Source organism: Vicia villosa, linkage group LG1 (assembly GCF_029867415.1).
Source record: "Vicia villosa cultivar HV-30 ecotype Madison, WI linkage group LG1, Vvil1.0, whole genome shotgun sequence".
Classification (NCBI taxonomy): Eukaryota; Viridiplantae; Streptophyta; class Magnoliopsida; order Fabales; family Fabaceae; genus Vicia; species Vicia villosa.
In genome coordinates this window covers 116,968,149-116,981,915 of record NC_081180.1, presented here as the reverse complement: position 1 = coordinate 116,981,915, position 13,767 = coordinate 116,968,149, and the positions used below count along the sequence as shown (strand labels likewise).

Genomic DNA, 13,767 nt, shown 5'->3' with positions numbered 1-13,767 from the left:
AAAATTCCAAGCTCTCGTCGAATTTTGTAAAATGATTCTTTTGGAAGAGGCTTGGTGAAGATATCTGCAAGTTGGTTATGAGTATCCACAAATGTTACTTCGACATCTCCTTGAAGGACATGGTCTCGGAGAAAATGATGTCGAATGTCTATGTGTTTGGTTATTGAGTGCATGACCGGATTTTTTGTGATATTAATTGCACTTGTGTTTTCGCATCGAAGAGGAATGCATCCGAGATCAAGTCCGAAGTCACGAAGTTGTTGCTTAAGCCAAAGAATTTGTGCACAACAACTACCTGCTGCTATGTATTCTGCTTCGGCCGTGCTAAGAGCAACACATGCTTTCTTTTTACAAGCCCATGATACTAATGCATTCCCAAGAATGTGACAAGTTCCACTTGTGCTTTTACGATCAGTTTTACAACCTGCATAATCTACGTCTGAATAACCAATTAAATTGCAAACACTACCTTTAGGATACCATAATCCAACGTTGATCGTTCCTTTGAGATACTTCATGATCCTTTTAACCGCCATGAAATGTGATTCCTTTGGATTTGCTTGAAAGCGAGCACAAAGACAAACACTAAACATTATATCAGGACGGCTTGCCGTCAAATACAATAAAGAACCAATCATACCTCGATACTTAGTAATATCAATTAGAGTATCGGATTCATCTTGATCAACATATGTACCGGAGCCCATTGGAGTATTCATTGCTTTACAATTATCCATATCAAACTTCTTCAACAATTCTTTACAATATTTGGATTGGTTGATAAAGATTCCATCTTTGAGTTGCTTAATTTGTAATCCAAGAAAGTAGTTCATCTTTCCCATCATAGACATCTCGAATTCTCCTTGCATCATCAATGAAAATTCCTCACACATTTCTTTGTTAGTCGATCCAAAAGTGATATCATCAACATAGACTTGAACCAATAAAGTGTTACTTTTGATTTTCTTAATGAACAAAGTTTTATCAACCTTACCCTTTTCGAAACCTTTTTCACACAAAATTGCTAAGTCTATCATACCATGCTCTTGGTGCTTGCTTTAAGCCATAAAGAGCCTTTCTCAACTTAAAGACATGTGAAGGATTTTTGAAGTCTTCAAATCCTGGGGGTTGTTTGACATAGACTTCTTCATTGATGTAGCCATTCAAGAATGCGCTTTTGACGTTCATCTGATAAAGCTGAAAATTTAATGAACATGCATAAGCAAGTAAGAGGCGAATAGCTTCTAACCTTGCAACCGGAGCAAATGTTTCTTCAAAGTCGATTCCTTCTTCTTGATTGTAACCTTGGGCCAACAATCTTGCTTTGTTTCGAACAATTATACCATTCTCATAAAGCTTGTTCTTAAACACCCATTGGGTACCTATGATGTGTTTATCACTTGGTCTAGGAACAAGTTCTCAAACTTGATTTCTCTCGAATTGATTTAATTCTTCTTGCATTGCATTTATCCATTGATCGTCTCCTAAGGCTTCATCAACTTTAGAAGGTTCAATTTGAGAAACAAAAGCCATGTGTAAGCAAGCATCTTTGAGATTTAATCTTGTTGAAACTCCTTGGCTAATATCACCAATAACTTTATCAGTAGGATGGTCTCTATGAGTTCTCCATTCTTTTGGTAGATCATTGGTGTTTGATTCTTGTTGTACACTTTCTTGTTGAACTTCCGGTGCCTTCACAATTGTATCATTTGAAAGTTCTTCCGAGGGTAAATCTAAAGGATCATCATCATCACAAACAACTATTTCCTCCTTAGAGGTGTTAGTCTCATCAAAGGATACATGCATGGATTCTTCAATAGTTAAAATTCTTTTATTATAAATTCTATATGCTTTACTAGAAAGAGAATAACCAAGAAATATACCTTCGTCGGATTTCTCATCAAACTTACCAAGATTGTCTTTGTCATTGTTGAGAACAAAACACTTGCATCCAAAAATGTGAAAGTGAACAATATTTGGATTTCTTCCTTTGAAGAGTTCATATGGAGTCTTCTTTAAGATAGGTCTAATGATTACTCGATTTCCAACATAACATGCCGTGCTAACCGCATCCGCCCAAAAATATTTAGGAAGATTTGCATCACTAAGCATAGTTCTTGCAAGTTCCACATGAAATCTATTCTTCCTTTCAACTACTCCATTTTGTTGTGGAGTTCTTGGTGCTGAAAAATTATGAGAGATACCATGTTCTTCACAAAATTCTTCAAATGATGCATTTTGAAATTCTCCACCATGATCACTTCTTATGGATACAATCTTTAGAGACTTTTCATTTTGGATTTGTTTTGCATACTTCTTAAAGGCTTTAAAAGCATCACTTTTCTGCACAAGAAACAACTCCAAGAATATCTAGAGAAATCATCAACAATAACTAAAGCGTATACATTACCTCCGAAGCTTCTTGTCCTTGATGGACCAAATAAATCCATATGCAACAGTTGTAGTGGTTTTGTTGTAGACACCACATTCTTTGGTTTGAAAGATGATTTGGTTTGTTTTCCCTTTTGACAAGCATCACATAATTTATCTTTGACAAAATTTATCTTAGGTAAGCCAATAACAAGATCATGTTTGGTTAACTTATTTAAATGATCCATATGAATATGGGTTGCTCTTTTATGCCATAACCATGATTCATTATTATTGTTTACCAAAAGACATTTTACTTTCAAAGATAAATCATTTAAAGAAATCATAAAAATGTTATTAATTCTAGTACCTTTGAGTTTTACCTCATTGGTGACTTCATCAATGATAAAGCATTCCTCTTTAGTAAATTTGATCTTGAAGCCTTTGTCACAAAGTTGACTAATGCTAAGAAGATTATGCTTTAGTCCTTCAACATAAAGAACATCTTCAATGGATGTGAAAGGTGGTGCACCAACTTTGCCTTTGCCAAGGATCCTTCCCTTATTGTTATCTCCATAAGTGACAAAACCCTTGGCCTTTAGCCTTAGATCTGAAAATTGGTTTAGGTCTCCCGTCATATGCTTTGAACAACCACTATCTAGATACCATAAGTTTGAAGTGGTCTTCAAGCAAGCCTACAAAACAAATTAAGTTTTGTTAGGTACCCAAGTGGCTTTGGGTCAATCATAGTTAGTTCCTTTCTTAACCCACACATAATGCCCACTTGGTACACTAAAGTTTCTTTCATAGCAAGCATTGAGTGTGTGACCAATAATACCACAATAAAAACAAGTAGGTTCAAAGTTACTTCTATATCTAGAAGGATAAGATTTCTTCTTAACAAAGTTTTTCTTTTTAGGATAATGTTGCATTACTTTAGATTTGTTCACTTTCTCTTGATTTGGTTTGTTACTAGCCTTGACAAAGATAGTCTTGTTGGAACTTGGTTGATCAAATTTTGAAAAGCCAAGTCCACTTTTATCATTGGAGTATCTTTGTGTGCTAAGAACATTTTCCAATCCAATTTGTCCCTTTTCATATCTTTCTAAAACACGTTTTAATTGAACAACTTGGAAGGAAAGTGATTCACAATTCTTGCATGCAACATTATCTTTTTGAACACTAATCATTTTTTCTTTTTCATCTTTATGTTCTTCTTCAATTATTTTAAACTTTTCTTCTAAAGATGATATTATTTTATTTTGAGATGAAATAGTTTTATAAAGAATTTTGAACTCTTTTAATAATTCATCTATTGCACCTTGTGCACCATTATCAAAAAGAGAGTCATCATAACTAACATCGCCTTCTTCATCATCTGAGTGATGTGATGCCATTAGTGCTAGATTTGCACTTTCGTTACTATCTGATTCTGATGAGGAACTTACTTCATTATCTTCCCACGCAATATAGGCCTTTTTATTTTTGAACTCCTTTTTACCTTTGAATCCATTTTTCTTAGAAAGTTTTGGACATTCTGGCTTTATGTGTCCTAGTTTCCCACATTCATAGCATGTAACTTCTTGTGTTGAAGTGAATGCTTCTTTATCCTTATGCTTTGAGAATTTCTTTCTTTTGACATAGTTAGCATTATCAATATTATTTTTATGACCAAAAAATTTGCCTAACCTTTTTACAAGAAGCAAGAAGTTTTCATCTTCATCCGATGCATCTTTCATTTGGCTTTCTTTTGAATCTACCTTTAATGCGATGCCTTTGGATTTCTTCTCTAAGTTCTCATGCTTTTCCAATCTTCCAAGTTCCGTCTCATATTCTTGAAGCTTTCCAAACAATGTTGCGGAAGTCAATTTTGACAGATTTTTCTTTTTGGATATCGCCGTCACTTTTGGTTGCCACTCCCTTGTTAAAGATCTGAGCACCTTAAGATTAAGTTCTTCAGTAGTGAGGGTCTTACCAAGTGCCTTCAAGTGATTTGTCAAATGTACGAATCGTTTTTGCAAATCAAGAATAGTTTCTCCGGGCTTCATTCTAAACAGTTCGTACTCTTGACTTAAAGTATTCAATCTTGATCTTTTAACTTCAGTGGTACCTTCATGAGTTTCTACAAGAGTATCCCATATTTCCTTTGCTGTTGTACATGCCGATACTCGGAAAAATTCATCCATACTAAGAGCACCTTGAAGAAGATTGATCGCCTTTTTGTCAGCAAGAACCCTCTTTCTATCGTTATCATCCCATGACGCTTTAGGTTTATTCGATCCAACACCATTAACGACAGTTACAGGAACATGAGGACCTTGTAGGACAAACTCCCATACTTCTTCTCCTTGTGCTTCTAAATGAGCCTTCATTCGGATTTTCCAAAAGTCAAAGTATTCACCACAAAACAATGGAGGCTTGTTGTTACTACCACCATCTTTGAAAACTGGATTTGCGGAAACCATTCTGGATCTTTAGGAACAAGTTACCTATAACTTGCTCTGATGCCAAATGTAAGTATCAGATACGCCTAAGAGGGGGGGGGGGTGAATTAGGTTTTCAAAAAATCAATCGGTTTTACGAGTATACTTCTAATAATTTTTGGTTAAGTGTTTGAAGGTTTTTGAATGGTTTTTTTTTTCTTGGTAATAGTGATGAAAGTGATAAAATGCGGAAAGGTAAAGAACACAAGGATATATACTGGTTCCCCTCACAATCCGAGAGTACTCCAGTCCCCTTTCAAACACGAAAGAGATTTCACTATAGTTAGAATTATTGTACAAGCCTATGCTTACTATCTAACCTATAGGGTGATCAAAGGTTCTTAACACCTTTAAGATCAAAACAACACTAATGTGAATGAAGAACAATCCTCTTCAAACACAACACTTACTTCCAATAATCCTGGATAGTAAGGAAGAAATAATCTTTTGAATTATACAAGAGTTTATGATGAAAGATGGAGAGCAATATCAATCTTAGATTGATCTTCTTCTTCAAGTAAAACAATTCTCAATAAGTATATAAGTGTTCACAATGTATGTATGAAACTTAGAATGAATTTTCAATGAAAATGAATGTAGAAAGTTTCATATAAAATTCTGGTTTGTAAACACTTGAAAATGATGAATTTATGAGTATGGAATTGTTAATGAAGAAGGTGTTTTTGAATATGAAAGTTGCAGAATATATAGTGTGTAAAACACCCTTTGGAAAGGTTATATTTTCATGAAACAATGCAATGGTTATGTGGAAAGAATATAATTTCGTTTGGGTTCAAACATGCAACAAAAAGACACACTGGTTCAGTAGGAACCGGTTCCTGTCTGGGAGAACCCGGTTCCTGCTGAACGTTACAAGAGAATTTTTGAAATTTAACACATGGGAACCGGTTCCCAGAGGGGTACAACCCGGTTCCTAGTAGTAAAAACCAGAACCTTTGTTTTGCTGAATGCTGGAACCCGGTTCCCAGCTAGGGAGGAATCGGTTCCTTGAAGCTTTACTTAGAATTTTGACTTTGAAAAGGTTTTAACAAAGGATAACTATGGTATGAGACTTATAGTATTTTATGGAATGCATGTAGAAAATATTGTGAACATTTATATATCAAAGTGAGAACTATTTATACCTTTGATGCTTTAGCTTGACTTAAATCTTCACAATTCTTCAAGACTTGAAATGGTGTGAATTTGCCTTAAGACTTGACATTCTTTTTGCACATCCTTTATGAAAGTTGGTATCCACATTGTCTTCATCAAAACGAAGTATGATTGAGAATCTTGTAAATACAAAATATATATTTTAAAATTGTTTAGTTATATTTTATTGTAGTTATCGAAAGGTCTCATCAAGTTTTTATAGAAGAAAAACTTTTATAGTATGGTTTGTGAAAGACATGATGACTATTAAAAAACAAATATTTTGAAGTATGTTTTAAAGTTTTTGAAGGAAAACATATTTGAAGATTGCATAAATTAGAAAGTTGGAAATTCCAGAATTTTTTTTTTAGAAAGTCAAAGAATCAGAAATCAGAGAAAATCGGGTTAGGAGGTGCTAGAGCGACAATAGTCGAAATTGGCGGCGGTCAAAAAATTGGAATCTACGGTGGTCGAAAATAAAATTTCTGAATTCTTCGATAAGCTCCATCTCTCTAGCCGTCAATGTCGATATATGCAACATCTTCCGACTCAGTGCACCTGCTACGACACTAGCTTTACCATGATGGAAATTTAAACTAAAATCATAATCCTTCAACAACTCAAGCCATCTCCTTTGTCTCATATTCAACTCATTCTGATCGAATAAGTACTTCAAACTCTTATGATCAGTGAACACTTCAAATCTAGAGCCAAACAAACAATGCCTCCAAATCTTAATCATGAACACGACGACAACAAACTCTAAGTCATGCGTAGGATAATTCTTTTCATGAACTTGAAGTTGCCTCGATGCATAAGCCATAACTTGTCCATTCTGAATCAACACACCTCCTAGACCTATCTTAGAAGCATCGCAATACACGACAAAAGATTCAGTTAGACTCAACAAAATCAACATTGGAGCCGACGTCAACCTTTTCTTAAGCTCTTGGAAACTCTATCTACACTTCACATCCTAAAATTCATCCCGAACCTTCTTAGTTAGTTGGGTTAACAGCAAAGCCATCTTGGAAAAAGCCCTCAATGAATCTGCGATAATAACCAACTAACCCAAGAAAACTTCAGACTTCAGTGACATAAGATAGGTAACCCCAAGTTCTAAGTTAAGACAAGTGTGGCTGTCTTTTCATCAATATATTATAAGGAGTGATATTATTTTTAGACTTGGGATCTCCATTCTGGACATAACAAATAATCAATAAAATATCCCTTGACTAGTGAGACGCAGCTCCAGAATTCAACATAATAGTAACAACTAGTTTAGTAAGAGTTCTATTCTTTCTTTCTTTCTTTCTTTCTGCTTGGCCATTCATTTCAGGAGAATATGATGCAGTCGTTTCATCTAAAATTCACATTGTTTATAAAATTTAATAAATAAGTTGGAATCATATGATAATAGATTCATTGATTCCAACTGGATTGTCAACTTCATTCACATAAGTCTGAAACATGTCAAGCGCTTCACTTTTATTCTTCATTAGGTATACAGAAGTATAATCAGAGAAATAATCAATAAAAGTGAAAAAATAATGTTTACTATTTATAGTTAAAGTGTCATCTAGTTCGCATATATCAGAGTGTATAAGATCTAAGGGATCAGAATCTCTAATTATTGATTTTTGTGAAATCCTAGTTATTTTATCTTCACTGCAATATTCATATTTATCTAACTCACTACCATTTAGTTTTAGGTTAGTCCTAAATTATTTGAATTACAAATAATACACTTATTAACATGACAGGGTATAGCATGCCAAACATTTAAATCACACGAGGAGTAAACAGAAGGATAAATTTATTCAATATAACATTCAACTTAAACATGCCCTCAATAGCACACCCTTTGTAACATCCCAATTTTCTATTAACTAATTTTATTTGATTTATTTACATTATGTACATTTTATTTAATTATTATGTGTTTAATTAAATAAATAAGTGTTAGAGGGTGTATGGTTGATTTTGCAGAGTGTAGGAAGAAAACTAGATTAAATATACAATATTTGTATTTTATTAAATAAAATAAATTAAGGAAATAATAAGAAAATAGAGAATAGTAACAAATGGGGCTAAGTTGTGAATTATTAGAATAATGAGGTGAAGGAGTGAGAGGAGAGATTAAGTGGGATGGAAACTGATTTTTAATTAGATTAACCTAATATTTAAGGTTGAGAGAACTAACCTAGAATCTATCAGTATGTGTAAATTGAGAAAAATGGCAAGGAGGCAAGAGTGAGATCAAATAGGCTAGAGGTAGAAGAAGCAGAACCCAAGTGTGAGATTACATTGTTGCTAGGAAAACAAGATAAAAGGGGATTTCTTCTTTAATGGGTGTTTAAGCATGAAAGGTAGAATGAGGAATCCTTAACCTACATAATTGTTGGTGTATGATGAATCTAGTGTATTTTCGTGTAATATGTGCATAATTTCTACTTTAGAGTTGTTGATGAAATCATGCCATTATTGATGTTTGAAGGTTTATGCATAATTTGGATATGAAGAATTTTTATGTTGATCATGCTAAATGAGTAAAATAACATGTAGTAATTGATGTATGATTGTTTAGTTAATTTTCTGGACTAATTTGGGTTATTAGAATAAAAAATCAAAGCTTCCATGAGGCTCCAATGGCAGAAATCACGTCTTTGCGTTTTTGAAGTAGGTGACGGGCGTCACCAGCATGGAGATCAGGTCGTCATGTGCCAATGACTTCATGGAACCCACACTCAATTTGTGGAGCTGGTTGTCACATAAGTGACAGTTTGATGTTTTTGAGTCGATGATGGATATCATCGCTGTGACGCGTGAACCGTCATGCGCCCAGTACTAGCGTAATGAGCTATGGTGCGTGGAATTGAGTCCCGATTCCAGCTTTTGTTGTTGTGTGATGATCCGAGGTGTCGTTGGGCACTGTTTGGTGTCTATGATTGAATGTTAGTAGTGCTTAATTAATTTTAACATGATTTAAATAATGAATTATGTTGTGTGGTGCAAATGATGAATGTTATGGTGATATTTGTTGTGATTAAATGTTGTTGTATGTTGTTATATTTGCCTATCATTATTATGTTGTTGGTATTATTGGTGTTGAGCACGGTCAGAAGAGGGGCCATATGTGCGCGTGTTTAAGATCATGTTGTTGAGTCATGCATTCATGGTGCACAAATTTTGATTCAGTTTTGTTGTGCTTCGGTCCTATGGTGCAGATATGGAGCGAGTAGCTGGTTTCGGTGGAAATCAGTGAAACATTACCAATGGTGATGGTAGCGGTTTTTGCGTGCTCTGGTTCTTGAGAGGGAACCAAGAGCGAGATGAACTTTAGTGTTCATATCGGTACCACATGAAGGTTGAGTACATTTGCATTAGTGTTGCATTTGTGAATGACCATTTGGGGATGTGTTATTTGGATGAGAATACTTGATGTGTTGATGTTGTTATAATTAGTGTGTGTACTTCCAGTATCACAACTACTATAATAATCATGCAAGTCATATGCGGGTCCATTCACAATATGATTTTGTAGAGATAATCATTGTTTTTCCACAAGGTGATTTCTTTCCTTAGTTGTAAATCATTCGCTTTAATTTGTGTTAGAGATTCAACTTCAACACTATTAAGTGTTCCATTTGAATCCACAATTTTTTTACTGTTAGTTTGCTCGGCTGATTCAGAAGAAACAACAGAAATATCATCAGTTAGAACTTTGGCAACCTTTTTAGGGTTAAGAAAACTCACATTTTTTGTTGCCAGCATTTGAAGTTTTCTTTCCTCAAACTTGAATGTTTTGTCAGAGTCAGCAACCGCAGAAGTACAATTAATTTCTTCGATATCTGTGGTAGTTTGAAACGTCATACAACTGTTGTTTCATAATTTTGAAAAATTTCCACTGAAGAAATTACTGTGTTGAGTTGCAGACTAGGTCTCTCTCTTTAAGACATTTTGCGGCACCGCCCAAAATTATGCAAATCACTCACTTAACCACGGCACCTCCAAGATAAAAACAACACAGTTCTATACTATACGACTACTATTTTTCGGATAGGTAATCAATTTAGAATTACATCCTCTAATGGTACAAAGACCAGACAAATATGATATAAATACCACTTATTGTATCAGGTATAAAGACTAATCGAATATGGTATAAATATCACTCGTAATATCTTATAGAAAGACCACTTATTGTATCAGGTACAAAGACTAATCGGATATGGTATAAATACCAATCGTAATATCTTATATAAAGACCAATTGTAATAATGTCTCAAATTAGGAGAAATTCAAATAATTCTTCAAAAAAATTTTAATAATGGTTATTTGACCACTCAATAATTTCTCAACAAATTGAAATTCAAATAACTTTCCAAAGAGAATCCAAAAAAAAAAAAATCTTAATAATTTTTCAACTCAAATAAAGAGAAACTAAAATAACTTTATAAAGAGAACTCAAGAAAATATAACGAGTAGAAAGATAAGAAAAAATTGACATTTGAACAATTCGAAAATGCAGAGTTAAAAAAATGGAGAAGAAAAAACTCAAAAACAAATTTATGATATGTTTTGGAACGAAACATGTGCTTTTTTTATATAATAAAATAAATTACCCAATGATTAAAATGTAAACAATATTGAACTTATAATCTTTTCAATTAACCCACAAACACACACTTTTAACAACGTGGAACCTACTTTTTTATTTTATTTTAAAATTCATTCCCTTATTAGAACATGGAGTTTCTTAATACACCCATCCTTATGAGCTCTTAAGGGCCTATGGCGAATTTCCCGTAACACTCCCTTAATTTGGATATGCATATTCGAATTCACCATATTTCAGTTTTTTATCAAATAGGTTCAGAGATGCATATTTAAAGGCACTAAATGGTAGCTTTTATAAACACATATCCGAAATAAACACTGACTACCAAACAGATACAAAAACCTTAAAACCAAAGCAATTTAACATAGATTTAACATATATAATCGAAATAACATAGATAGTGGAACAAAAATTTAACATTACATATTGTTATAAATGGGTAGTTGAGGACATTGCAACATTTTGATAACATCTTCTTTCGATCTTTGAAGTTTCGCATCGACTTCAATCGGACTATTAATAGAGTATCAATGAAAAGTACTTCACATAACCTTTAAATTGTCATCTGTCTTCAGTGCAAACTAGGTGAACTTTATCTTTCCTCCAGTGTCAAATGAGGGTGAACAATACTCGAGCTTGACTACCTTTCCATATTCTGGATATTGCAGGAGAGAATTCAGTATGGTAATTAGCTCGGCGAGAGGCGTGTCCTTAGAGAACCTAAATTGAAGTGGCGACATCTTACCATTGAAGTAGACAAAAGCAAGGTTAGGATATGTTTGACTCATCTCTGTTTGTGGTGTGTGATTTGGAGCAATTTGGACCCAAGAATTTTTACCTTGCCACCAGGACATGTTTCAGTTATTAACCTCCAAATTCACCTACTTGTTTTAAACGAAAATAGGGGTTTTCAGATAGGCATATCCGAAATAACCCCTATTGTTTTTTTTTTTTTAAATGAAGGTAATTTTAGATATGCATATCCGACAATACTACTGAATGTTTAAATCCAACGTTCAAATAATAATAACGTGTAAACAGATGTGTTTTCAGAGATACATTTCGGAAACATCTTAAAAATTGATTTAGAGTATGTTCGATAATACATATTCAAATAACATTTTCGAATTTTTAAAGATTTATTTTAGAACATTACATCTTGTAATCCATAATTTTGTTTCTTCCACTAAATTTTTTTCTTTTTTTATACTATGAAAATAAATAATTTTTTTCTTGCAATCCCATTTCATGTTAACATAAATTAACGTTAGCATTTACAACATCCTCCCAAAACAAACACCTTTCCCTCTTTGCACCACAATCCTTCGCCTAAAAACCCGCAAAACCCCATCCTATGCAATTACTATTTTATCCACCCTTCTGTATACTAACATTAGATTCATCCAAACAACAATCTCCATTAAGAGGCTATAATAGTCATTCTAAGAATCAACCGTGCGTTCCCACATAACTTTCAAACCTCTTCTTAACAACAACACTTAACCTCACACGAATATTCCTGCTTTGCTGTCTTCATGTCTCTTAAACCAATATAACAAACAATTTTTCCTAATTTTCTTAATAACAACAATTAATTATTATTTAACCTTGTTTTTGTCTCCTAATTTTCTCACCACACTTTGATTGATTTCAAGCTCCCTTAAATTCTCGCCCTGCTTTTTGCAGGAAAACGCAGGGTGAGGTGAGATTAATGTCACATTAATTTTAATTAATATCACATTAGTTTTAATACAACCTTCCTCTTTCTTCAACCTTTAACACTCATTTCAATGGAGACAAAGGTTGAAAACGCAATCATTAACTTTAATCCAAACACAACCCTTGATGAAAAACCTCAACCAAAAGCCATCATCAAGAACAAACGATCAAAGAATTTCTTTAAGGTTGCACTCTTCATGATGCGAGGGCATTCTCGTAAATCATCGAAAGCGATTCTCCCGGTTGACGACGAGTCGAGAAGCATATGGAGGAAGCTTGTTGGGTCCATGAGACCTATGCATCTTCAAAGCAATAAATCTCCACCGCAAATTCTCAACGGTCAGAGTAATCTTAAACATGTGAAAGTGGTAGTTGAAACTGCTAATGATCATGAAGGGGAGGAGGATAGGTTTCATCTTGCGTATTCGCCGTCTCCAGCGAGTAGCCGACACGCATCGGCGGCTAGTAGCCGATACGCTTCGGCGGTGGGACTTAATGAAATGGTTGAGGAGGAGAAAGAGGAAGAGATTGTGAATAGGGGTAGTGAGAATTATGGGGATGATGGTGATGACATGATTGATGCAAAAGCTGATGAGTTTATCGCTCATTTTTATCAAGAAATGAGGTTGCAGCGTATGGATGTTGTGGACCATCGTTACAATGAGTTAAGTATGAGGTCATTAGGCTTATGATCTGCTTGCTAATAGCAATGATCATGAGTGTTATGGTTTCATTCTTTGTTTAATTGTACGTGCATGCATGCATGCATGGAAACGAGATATATGTCGATTCATCTCCCCTTAATTCTTTTTGTTTGGTTTTTGTTTTTTGTTTTTGCGTAGAAAGATGGGCTTGTAAAGCTCTCTCAAAAACATTAAAAAAAATGTATACGTCCTGAAAAAATGTAAACGTATATGTATATAGAGCTTGTAACTTTTTTTTTTGATAAAATGATTATATTGTCGAGGGAAAAAATTCAATGGTCAAATGCCGACACGGTACTCTGCAGCTACCTCTGCGCGCACTGTGCCGACGACTATGACCTTGAAATAAGTTAAATTTGAATTTTCAATTTGCGAGGGGTTAGCCCCAAGCTAAATTAGTGAGGTGGAAAACTCCACGCTAATTATTTGCAATCCCCTATTTAACTAGGGATGATCCCTCACAAATTTATGATTTGTGAGGGGTTTTTGACAGTTGTGAGGGGTTAAGTTTAACCCCTGACTAAATAGTCTTTTTCTTGTAGTGAATGTATATTTGATTGACAAAAAAAACACTTAATCATGCCACAACTAGAGATGGGAAAATGAAAGAAATATTATGGGTTAGGAAATAAACCTTCATGATTTAATATTCAAGTAATTTTATTAATACATGAATTTTAAAATGTAATAGAATTAAACATAGATTAAGTAAAAG

General features: G+C 34.0%; 1 protein-coding gene across 1 annotated transcript; it reads left to right on the top strand.

Annotated features, from left to right (window-relative positions):
* Window positions 1–12,135: 12,135 nt before the first annotated feature.
* On the top strand, window positions 12,136–13,291 carry LOC131615142 (uncharacterized). Its single transcript, XM_058886638.1, has one exon. It carries the CDS (start codon window positions 12,420–12,422, stop codon window positions 13,038–13,040), a length of 621 nt encoding a protein of 206 aa, XP_058742621.1. The 5' UTR covers window positions 12,136–12,419; the 3' UTR covers window positions 13,041–13,291.
* Window positions 13,292–13,767: the final 476 nt, after the last annotated feature.